The 11,709-nt window shown below is 35.3% G+C and overlaps 2 protein-coding genes and 1 long non-coding RNA gene across 3 annotated transcripts; all 3 read right to left on the bottom strand.

The window, feature by feature from the left end:
• Positions 1 to 288: 288 nt before the first annotated feature.
• Positions 289 to 878, bottom strand: LOC114414283. The gene is made up of 2 exons (XM_028378576.1): positions 656 to 878; positions 289 to 415 (listed from the first exon to the last, which is right to left on the bottom strand). Exons 1-2 carry the CDS (start codon positions 850 to 852, stop codon positions 301 to 303), a joined length of 312 nt encoding a protein of 103 aa, XP_028234377.1. The 5' UTR covers positions 853 to 878; the 3' UTR covers positions 289 to 300.
• Positions 879 to 1,324: 446 nt separating this feature from the next.
• On the bottom strand, positions 1,325 to 5,333 carry LOC114420194 (MADS-box transcription factor 29-like). The gene is made up of 7 exons (XM_028386118.1): positions 5,324 to 5,333; positions 5,191 to 5,243; positions 2,964 to 3,025; positions 2,749 to 2,848; positions 2,401 to 2,442; positions 1,534 to 1,768; positions 1,325 to 1,431 (listed from the first exon to the last, which is right to left on the bottom strand). The coding sequence occupies exons 1-7, from the start codon at positions 5,331 to 5,333 to the stop codon at positions 1,325 to 1,327; spliced, it is 609 nt and encodes a 202-aa protein (XP_028241919.1).
• LOC114414301 lies at positions 5,334 to 6,245 on the bottom strand. Its single transcript, XR_003667180.1, has 3 exons — positions 6,197 to 6,245; positions 6,062 to 6,105; positions 5,334 to 5,425 (listed from the first exon to the last, which is right to left on the bottom strand). It is a non-coding gene; the product is annotated as an uncharacterized LOC114414301 (long non-coding RNA).
• Positions 6,246 to 11,709: the final 5,464 nt, after the last annotated feature.

Below are 11,709 nucleotides of genomic sequence, written 5' to 3'. Positions count from 1 at the left end.
GAGCTGAGCATTTCATCATCAGAATCATCTCTTGACGATGAATCCACATTAATGGGTTCAAGTAATTGTTCAATTGATACTTTACTATTTATTTTTTTCCTAAATTAAATAAAAGAAAATTAATTACAAATAAAACAAAAGTGGTTGATGGACGAGACAAATTCATGATTTTTTAAGTCAAAGTAAATAGAAGCAGGAGCCGGAAGAATCACCAGCTCAAAGTAAATTTGTGAACATCATTATTGATCCTATCGTTAATCAGTAAAGTGGTGATCCTATAAACGGGAAGGTAAAGGAACATTACTTGAGAACAGAGCTGAGCATTTCATCATCAGAATCGCCTTTTGACAATTTATCCTCACTGGTTTGCCCATGTAACTGTCCCCTTGATAATTTGCCACTCTCCATTTTCTTCCTAAATTTATATAAACATTAAATAATAGTTAAAGGGAGGACAGCTAGGAGAGACTCATCCATCTGGACAGCACAATAAAATTGCATTTGACAAAGTATTGAAATTCAACTATGTATAAAATTTGAAACAATGTAAGGCATTTTGAAAGAAGTTACACATGTCAATGAGTGAATATTATTTTGCAAACAGGCAGAAGTATTAATGGCATGGCTTTGCAAAACTACAGACCAAACACATTACCTTTTTACCAGTGATACCAATGTCTCATCATCAGATTCATCCATCCTTTCATTTGAACGATCCATGAGATCTGCACCCTTTGGGTGCATTTTTCCTCCAGAACTCTTCAGAGGAAGATACAAACCAAGTTGCTTAAGTTTTCGAGAGACTTGGGCAGTAGTGAATTTACCATCCTTATCCAGTGCATTGGCTATCATGTAACTACATCTTCTGTGGTCCTTGAATCTGCAGAAATAACAACCCAGCTATTAACAGCAAAATCAAAAGGTAAATTGAAATGCTATTTGTCATCTTGAGCAAAATAATATAGAAAATTCAGAAAACATTGAATTTTCTTATTTAACTATCCATTCAGCAGTCATCAAGCAAAGAGCAGAAAGAGATCAAATGCAAGGCAACCAAGTGGTACTCACTGCTCATATAGAACTTTGGTTAGAGCTTCCTGATCTTTATTGAAAGCCTGGACTCTTTTTTTTTTGCCTATAAATATGAAATTGAACACAAACTTAGAGAAGACTTAAACACATTCGATGCATCAAAATGTATATAAAAAAATTGTCAAATTAAGATGAACAATAATGACAACATTTCATTTCCTAGAGGAAACATAAATTTAATAGAAGAAAAAATAACAGTAATAATTAATAAGCATAAGAGTTCAGTATAAACTTACAGGTGCTGAACCAACAGGCTTCCCTCCAAATTCACGGATTTATGATTGGTAGCTCCTGTTATTTTGTCACCGTCTAACTGATTAGGGCTAGTAGACAAAGGTCCTTCAGCATCAGCATCAAAGTAAATTTGTGAACATCATTATTGATCCTATCGTTGATCAGTAAAGTGGTGATCCTATAAACGGGAAGGTAAAGGAACATTACTTGAGGACAGAGCTGAGCATTTCATCCTCTGAATCGCCTTTTGACAATTTATCCTCACTGGTTTGCCCATGTAAATGTCCCCTTGATAATTTGCCACTGCTTCTATCTGCTTTAAAATATTATCCAAATGAACTATAGGCCACACAAAATTAATTCCAAATAGCAGTAACTTCACCTTCTCAAAGAGCCTGCCATTTTCAGTGAGCTTGGCATTTTCATCAAGTAGGACTTTTTCCTGAATTAAATTACAAACACAATAGTCAGAATCTTTTATATGTAATCCTTATAGGGAACTTTTCAACTTTCAGAACTAATAGAAAAGGAATTTAACCTTGAAGCATTTTTTTCATGGCATCATAAACTCAGAATTATACAGAAGTATGTATTTAGAATTTTTATATTTTCTCCCTCTTATTTTTAGATATTTGAACTTTACTGTCCATAATTTCTAATTCTGTTGTCAAGAGTCAAATTTTAATCAGGTTTAAGAAGTAAAAGGAAATGTCTTTAAGTAAAAGGTTTTGTAACTAAAGAAACTTTTTTTCAGATGTAACTATATGTAGAGACTAAAGGTCTTAAATCTGTTAGTGCCTTAAGCACTAGGAAAAAGTTGTTTTTGAAGAAACCTAAGACCAATGTCAAATTTGAATCATGTTTAACATTCTAAGCACATCAAACTTCTCCAACTTGAATATGACTCCACTCATTTCCAGTAGAATAGACCATAACTTCGCAAACCATAACTAACATCCATAACTTAATCGGTTTTTCCTTTCACTAAGCTGCAATGACAAATATAGTGATCTCTACCCTCCTCGCTGACTCAAAACAGGTTATAACCATTTTCATGAAATGTAAACAACTTACCTTTTCTTTTAGTTGCTCGATTTGTTCTTTGAAAACCTGGATCTGAAGAAATGAAAGTTGAGATACAAATATATATTAACTTCAAAATTTTAATAATAAAATGATGGATTTGGCTCTTCTAAAGTGAAGGTACACTTCAGAAGAAAAAAATACAATAATAACCATTAATTAAAAAATGTGAGATTTGTGATACAATAAAATATACATGTAATAAAATCTAAAATTAATTATAATATTTTGAACTTCAAATTAACATTATTATTGTATTTTATCCTCTGAAGTACACTCCCTTCACTTTGAAGAGTCAAATCCTAAAATGATACATGCATGTTAATTAGTCATTCTAACCTTTCTGGCTCTAACATTACTTAAACTCCTCTCCAACTGTTGTTCTATCCATTGCAGTTCCTCAATGGAACAAGCCCCCAACCCTTCCCCCAAGAACTTCCTGAGGGAATGAAATTACAAATGCAACCATGTTCTTCCATTGTGAGTGAGTGGAATTAAACATTGAATGTACAAAATTAATTAGTTAACATGAATAGAAATTAAAAAAATTAAACCGTTTTGCAGCTTTAAGAAGGCCAATCTTCTTCATCATGTTTGCTGCCTCTTGCTTCAAATGCTGTAACATAATAAACAATTTATTCAAACTTCAGGACTCAAGTGTCTATGATATGCAAATACAGTAAGCAAAAGTAGAAATTAACAAACTCCAATTAGCCAATTCCCCTAACATTAACTTTTAAAATGTGCATATTTACAGGGATTGATAAAGATGAAAACTGCATGGCCACAATATGACATTTAAAGATCAGCTTAAAGTCTGTTACTACTTGCATCATGAATCTATGCAAAATTAATTTAGAAATGCAGGCATGAAGGGCTAGAATTTATGTGATTTACAACATAGGTCAAAAAGTTTTCCCAAAATTCACTGTTTACCGTATTCTAACAAAGAAGCAAAGGTGATGTTTCATGTGTGTGAGAGAAAGGGGATTTCAGGTATTATACTATCAGTATTATGATTTCTAAGGATAAATATGTTGGCAAAAACCTTTTTATTAACTAGCTAATTAATCTACTAATGGTTATCATGATATGTGCTTCATAGTGTCTCACCTACCTGTGCATCTGGCAAAAGAATCCATCAAATACAAACAATAAACACAACACAGACTTCTGTATCATTTGTAAGGGCAAAGAAAGTAAGAAACACCCTTGAAAATGAGGTTACTTGGCTTCAACTGACACTATTCTTTTGCATTTTTATACTTGCTAAAACATTTGACATTTGTAACTAGAAATTATATTTATGTAAAAAAAAACATTATTCTGTATCTAACCAAAACAGGATTCCTTGCAGGTGGCTATATGACTGGTTTTTTTTTTATCAGTGGCTATATGACTGTGTTGGGTCCTGCATTCAACATCTAATGGTTTTGATACTTTTGAGCTTATATTTTATTATTAAATTTTTAATGTACAAAAAAATTAAGGCTAGAGATTTTTTTACTTTCTCTCTCTGACTGTACAGAAAGAGAGAAAGAGTGGGGTGGTTTTGTAATTATATTAAAACAAAATGTTAAAAAATTAGAGAGAAAAAATACTAAGTTTTTTTTTTAAGGAAACCCAGCCACCCCCTCTCATTCTCTCCTCCCTCTGTTGCGAATTCCCCCTTCCTTGTTTTTTGGACTTTCTTCTTGTTCCTTATTTTTCTTCAACTTCCTCATGGCAACTATTGGTAATCAAGTTTAAGGTAAGTTCTTATTCTTTGATTCATGCTTCCTTTATTCAAATCCCATAATCTCTCAAGCTACAAAATCATTAAAAATCATTATAAGGGAAGAAAGGAACTTCTGATTAAAATATGAACAAGGGAAGAAAGGAACATGAACATAATAAGGTGGCTGTAAAAAAAATGGTGACTGTGACTATTTTTCTTTCATTCAATTGCCTTTTAAATGATATTAAAAACAATCTAGGTAATAACCTTGCAAGACTTTGACAAGGTTAAAACATGGGTAAGTGGCCTATATGTAAAAAAGCAATAATAGTATATTTAATTATTTAGTCAACAAATAAAAGATAGTGCTTGTAAAAGAACTAAGGGTCCTCAAAACAAGTCAAACTAAAGTATGTTTGCACATTACTGATGAAAGTTGGCTTAATTATGCCATTAGTGACAGGAAACATGGAGCAGAATTTATGCTCTTATACAGTCTACTAAAAATATTGAAGTCAGTATTTTTGTGTGTTGATACTCAATTCAGATGGTCAAACAATGTTTTTAAATAGCTACAACATAGATGATACTCTATGGTGGGAAATGCTAGCAATGAAGGTAAATAGTAGACATATATGAATACTGACTCAATATTTGTCAACAATGAAAGCCTTAACTCATTAGGTGTGACTGGCTACATGGATTGCACCACGTAGTTGGATTTAGTTGGACTTGTAGTGGTTGATCTGATAACTATTAGTTTAGCATATGTCCATAAAATCAGAATTACAATTATGCAACAATTTTTAAGGAAAAAGAATAGAACCTTGTAGGCCCAATTTTAACATAAATATAGCAATATTTAACCAAATCAATATACAGAATTACAGATAGCAGGTGCAGGCAAACATATACAACTTTACATGTATACAATTACAATATACCAAAAAAAACCCTGAGACAATCAAGTTTCAGAATGTCACCAAAACAAGTGGACACATATATTATATTAATAATTCATGGCAAAAGAACATGTAAGTGAAAATAAAAAAGCAGGAAATAACCTCCGTTCTTTTTTCTAAAATGTGGAAACCAAGCCGCATCTCTTCTTGAAAACCTGCAAACATTTCGCATAAAATATGAGAAATATGTATCTCCCTTCCACATATGCCTAGTAAGTAAATAGTAAAAACTTACCATAAACCATCCTCGCTACATAATTTCACTTCCCACTGGATCAACAGAGAAATGAAGAGAAAAAGATTTGTGGACAATAGTCTGGAACTTAGAATGCCATACCTGTTTTTCAAATTCAAAGATAACTTAGAATCTAGCTGGGCATGTTCCCAAGTTATGGTTACAGTGTTAATATTTTAGTTTTGTAAAGATAATATCTATTAAATTATATTTAAATTTTGCTCATTAAAAGTTCATCTTAATAAGTTGATATGATCAAAAAGGAAAATCTCAAATGGGTATGTTTGGGAGTGGGGTTTTGGAAGGAAAAGGAGAGAAAAAAAATCATTTTAAATTAAGTATATAATGTTTATTAAAATAAACAAAAGATTAGGACATTACATTTATACTAATCTATCATTTTATGTCTTTTTTTTAAATATTAAATTAGAGAATATTTATTAGAAATTAAAGGTTTACCCTCTCAAACATACCTAAAAATGACTGTGTCAAACAACAAATTAGAATTGTATTTTACCGAGAGAAAATGACAGCATGAACCCAAACAAAATTTAGAATAATATTGTTTACTAAAGGGATACATTCAGAAACATTTTCCATTTAAAACGTGGCATGAAGATGAAATTAGAATCGGTTGCTAAAGTACAATTCACACTACTTTAGACCAATATCTGGATGGCATATAACAGCCCAAGTGCAGAAATCTAAATGTGTAAGAAACAATAAAAGGTTTCTTACATTTTTGTACTCTTTGCTGTTTATAAATATCTCAAATGCCTCAACTGCAAAAGAAATGCCATCATGAACCAGTATCAGTCAGCAAGACCTTGGTGAAAGAAAATCAAATGCTACAGATCATGAGACTGAGATCACCGGATCGAAATCGAATCACAACTCCATGAGTATATTCCTTAGAGCTTAGACTCAAATTCAAACCTGGCAATATAGTAATAACCCAGTTAGGCAGTTACAAAATCAAAATTCAGTGAAAAGGATATTCTTCATACTATTATAAAGGGCAACCCAGTGCATGAGACTCCCACCTAGTGGGGTCAAGCACAGATGCTGTTTTCAAGATTTGAACTTGTGACCTCCTAGACTCCTAGTTATAGGTAGCAACCTTTCCATTGTGTCAAAGCTCACACTCATTTTTATACTATTCTTTTGTGAAAATTTTGAACTTTTGATGAGCCAACAAACTAAGTTAAGTGACAAGGGAACAATTGTATAAGTGATGGTGGAACTGTAAGCATACCATGTGTAAATTGGACTATGAAGGAAGGAGATTCCAACATCATCGATGCCAGAGAGGCTAATGCATGCTCTGCTTGGTTACCCAATGCATCCTCATTAAATGATATCAGAAGCAAATTTTTAAAATATAGACCATAGTAAATCACTAGTGTCTCTTAAAAAAAATCAAATAAGATCATCTGAGAAGCCAAGTCATCAGGCAATTTGTAATTATAAACTTATAAAATTTGAAATTAAAAAAAAGGAGAGAGGTCATTATTGCAGCACCTGAGGAGCTTTTCCGATGATTTCTTGGACCAATGTATGAGAAGGTTGCGGCGGACTGAACGACCCAAGCAGGAACATGTCAAACGCTGACCTGCATACAATTAGAGTTGCACAACAAAAAAACTGATCCTATATTGGGACCAATACCAAATGCAACCCAAAAGCAGTGCACACTAATAACGTAAACAAGTCCCATAATCATGTAACGATGCCGACTTAAAAGTCATGACCAGACATAATGATGTGTCTTGTGCAATGAAAATTTTACGTTACAAAGGGGATTAATGTTCCTATGTCATCTAAATTTGTCTAATTTACATCCATTTTCCAACTTCTAGAAAATAGGCTGCCCATTTCTTGCGTATTGTCGTCATGGTGTCAGTGTCTAATGTTGTTCCATCTGAAAAATACTACCAAGGGGAAGAAAATAAAATTTAGTTAGTACATCAGCCATTTAAGTACGATTTCATACTACACAAATTGATTTGTTAGTCTAATAGAGGACATACGTTGTGGAGTTCATTTTTCAAACCGGCACTAACGATGCACCACATCCAATGCATCACATAATATCCACACTCATATGCTCCTTGTTGTACATGGCTCTACATGCAATATAAGCGCTCAATAAATGCTGGATCATTCCAATTGAAACATCAGACTTATTTCAAATTTTAAAAAAAAAACAGGGACTACAACATACCTTAGCCTCAATCCATTGAGGTGGAGGTGGAGGTGCATTGTCCTTGCCTTGGAGATTACTGCATATTTTCTTCATTGCACTAAATTTGACAATAACAAAAGCCGAAGTTAACATGTAATGTTTTGAGTAGTAAACTACAAGTAATGACCAATGCTAAATTGAATAAGGTTGCGAAGTACTTGTTCACTGCAAACTTAATGTGAACATCAGGCTTTCTTCGTACAGAACAGAACCATACTATAATGTTCTCTCGTGGACACAACACAAGAAGTTGCCAATGTGCCCTGAAGTGAACAACATGAAATTCACCATCAAACTGATGCAAACACATTGATAACAACCACATGAATAGACTTACTGATTGAAGTAAGGTCCTAAGTAGATTTCTCGATGTGACTCCTTGACCCACGTTTCTATGTACTTTTGACATTCTTTACGCGTGTCCTTTGTGCAGCGTATAGACTGGGGCTCAAGGAAACCGTACACTGGAAAAAAACCAATGCTTGTACTCCAATCATTCATAAACCTGTTTTAAACACAATCAACAATATTCTTAGACAAATATGGAGTGGACAATAAGATATGACAACCAGTCAAATAATATGATTTACTTACATCATCCACAGCTGCAGTACAGATATGTTTAAACATTTGTCACCTAAAATTATTTCAGTCACATCTGCATGTGTAATGAAAAAACCATTTGAGGCATTAGGTAACCCAAATTTCGCCTCGTCCCATGCCAACTCCATTGGCTTTGTGTAAACCACATATGACTTCTTAACCAATTCTCCCAATGGGTCATCTGTGGCCACAGATGTTAACCTGTTCAGCTGTCCAACAGACTTTGATGGAGGCTTATCGGGTCCTACGACCACCTATGATAATTGAAGTTAGTGTACAGCATGAAGAAGCATGTCAACAAATAGAACAAATTCATAGGAGAAAAAAACTAACCTCATTAGTTACTTCCCTAACAAGATGGGTCGGCCATGCGACGAATGTGCCAACGGTCTGCTCAAGATAATGAACCTCTGATGTAGGAATAGGGACCTCAGCATGAGGCATGTATGTTCTGACAACCTGAACCTTAACAACATCATTTTCATAATGAACATTATGTATGGTGGATGAATTCTCAAACACTTTTCCCAAGCCCGCAAACACAGTATTTTCCCCAACAACTACGAACAAGCCCATCAGATCGTCACCACCACTCAAAAGCTCTTTAAGTAATCCGCTTCCTTCAGGTCCAGCGCAGCTACCCTTTGTGCTAACACGCCCAAGTAGAGCTTGTATTTCTGGCGCCTTAATAGGGGCTGACTGATGTGATGCAATATGAGATAGCTCTACTTTCAATGATTTTTTTAACTCTTTCTTCATCATCTCCAAATTTTGCCACTATTTTTCTTCAACTGCCCTCATCCAAGTCTCTTGTTGCTGCTTGTGTTCTTGTTGTACCTCCTTTCTTATCTCATCTTGTACCTCCTTTCTTATCTCATCTTGTAGCTGCTTTCTTATGTCATCCTTAATTACACCGATGATATCAGCCAATTGTTGTTGGTTGATCGATGGTGACGATGTGCTAGAAGCACGTGAGGCTTGGCCAAAGTATTGGCTTATTGTGACACCTGTCCCTGCGACGCGAACACGGCCTGGATGCTCAGGTCGGCCAAGGGCCGTGTTGAGTATGTCTTGTCGCCCATGCGGAACAAAACTCCCTTGTGTTGCTTGTTCCTGTAATGAATCCTGCATGCATATACAATTGTTGAATTTGAATAAAACAAATTTGACTAGGTTAGCTAACCATTATTTTCCAATGACAGTAACCAAAAAAATATATGAACTGACAATTTTGTCTGCAATTTCTTGTGCCACTTTAGACGTCATTTGGCCATGCCGCTTAGTGCGGGCGATCTTCCACTTCAAGTGTCTTGCAACTGGGGATGGTGGGTCGATGTTGAGCGTTGGGCTTTCAGTACACGAATGTTCCTTATGTCCACGCTTGCTCTTCTCCTCCATAAGTTTCTTGTCAAGCAGTTCATACCCCCCACAAGACAGTACGTGAGGGCAGTCATTAAATTTTTGAATTTCCTGGGCCTTCTTTCGTATACCCTGAAAAAGACAAGCTTGTACTAGTCATATATATGTTACAAAACAACGAAAGCAAAAATTGAATCGATTATTGCAGATACAGAAATACTTAAACAAACCTGCCAATTAGGAGTTTTGTGGCTTTTTGCAAATTCCGCCCATGTTTCTGGATCAAGGCCATACTTGATTGCAGGATCAAATATTTGCTGACCTTCATTGTCAGCAAAGACAAATTTTGAAGTCAATGAAGACTTAAATTGTCTCCATCTTGCTGCAACTATTGACATCACCTTTTTTTTTGCATTTTCACCTTCAGGGATATCAAATTTGCGCTGCACAACAAAAGGAGTTATGTAACAGTATGTAAATGAATCCTTTAAAATTAACTTAACAACAAAATCATGAATACAAGTGTATTTAGAATTACTTACCAAAATATCTTTCCATATTAAGCTCTTTAGATCGTCGGGGACAACATTCCAATTCGCGTGTACAATAGGAACTTTTTCCCTTGCGACAACCCCTAAATAACTGTGAAATTTCTCTTTATGAGGCCCTGACCCTCTACCTGTAGCCGGATTCACGTTCACAACTGGCCGTGGGCCATCTAAGCATCTAGACGTCAAACTTCTGAGCCTCGTGGATTGTCTTGTCCTTTTCAAAGTAACCTCAGGAGGGTTTTCTGATTTTGGCGGGGACGGTGGTGGTGTTGCCATGGCCCTGCGGAAAAAAACAAGTGTTATAAATATGTCAAATTCAATGATGTAATAGGGTGCATGATTTTCAAAACAACTTAGCAATTTATGCATGACAAATGTTAGAAATGTTAAGTAATACTTATATGGTTGTGCTTACATAGTTACGTAGGAATGTTCTCCCATAAACCCTCGTCATGATCAGTACGATTTGCATATACATCATCCTCTTCTTGTTCAATAGTACTTGAAGGCATATCTTTGGAGAAAGATGGCATGTCAGTGACATCAAGTGTTGATCCATCAACATGGTGACCGATACAAATTGTTCTCCCTTGCAAAACCACTGCCCATCTAGAGTCGCATGGATCTTCTACATAAAACACCTGTCAAGCTTGCACTGCCATTATGAATGGGTCGTCCTTGTAACCAACTTTTTTAAGGTCTACTAAAGTGAATCCCATTTTGTCTTTACGCACACCTGTGTTTCCATTGACCCATTTACATTTGAAAAGAGGTACTCTAAATTCACCGTAATCAACCTCCCAAATCTCTTTAATGACTCCATAGTAAGGCATGCAAGCTTCAATGGGATTATTGTCAGCAGCACTACAAAAGTGCTCTGATTGACCATCAACACTGACCCCGCTATTTTGCACACTACTTTTATCATCCTGGGACTTTGTGTAGAAAGAATACTGATTGATATCATATCCCTTCCAAGTTGGAACATTCATATTTGGACCCACGGCTAGCAATCTTAATGTGTCTGAAGCACTGTCATCGGCGAAGATTGTTTGTCTTAACCACGATATGAAAGTTCTATTGTGCTCTTGCAACAACCTCATCATGTTCATTTTTGGGTGAATACGACACAGATGTTGTTTGTGAGCATCTATGTAAGGGATTACCTCAGTTGTGTTGTGTAATACATATAGATGAGCTTGTGCCAGCTGTTGGCGATCCATGGTTACAACATTGAACCCCCGTGTACCCCTACCTTCCATGGTGGAGCCATGACAACTTTGAGGAAGTCCCACTGGTGTAGCCATTTCTATATATTGTGAACAAAACTCAATAGCTTCCTCAGCAATGTATCGTTCAACAATGCTAGCCTCTGGTCGATATGGATTTTTTGTATATCCTTTCAACACCTTCATGTAACGTTCAACTGGATACATCCATCATAAAAACACGGGCCCACACAACCGAATCTCACGTACAAGATGAACAATTAAGTGAACCATGATGTCAAAAAACGATGGAGGAAAGTACATTTCTAATTGACATAGGATAATGGCTGCCTCGTTCTCCAAATCATCCAATTGTTTTGGGTCAATGACCTTACGACAGATTGCATTAAAGAAAAAGCA

This window comes from Glycine soja, chromosome 1 (genome assembly GCF_004193775.1).
Source record: "Glycine soja cultivar W05 chromosome 1, ASM419377v2, whole genome shotgun sequence".
NCBI classification, from domain to species: domain Eukaryota; kingdom Viridiplantae; phylum Streptophyta; class Magnoliopsida; order Fabales; family Fabaceae; genus Glycine; species Glycine soja.
Note: the sequence above shows the minus strand (reverse complement) of the source record. Positions and strands in the feature narration are given on the sequence as shown.

Coding starts and splice junctions, on each gene's coding strand:
- LOC114414283 (XM_028378576.1), bottom strand. CDS start 852: ATGATAGCCAATGCACTGGATAAGGATGGTAAATTCACTACTGCCCAA. Junction 416..655: donor TTGGTATCACTGGTAAAAAG/GTAATGTGTTTG, acceptor ATATAAATTTAG/GAAGAAAATGGAGAGTGGCA.
- LOC114420194 (XM_028386118.1), bottom strand. Junction 3,026..5,190: donor TTTTAGAAAAAAGAACGGAG/GTTATTTCCTGC, acceptor ATTATGTTACAG/CATTTGAAGCAAGAGGCAGC. Junction 2,443..2,748: donor GTAATGTTAGAGCCAGAAAG/GTTAGAATGACT, acceptor TCATTTCTTCAG/ATCCAGGTTTTCAAAGAACA.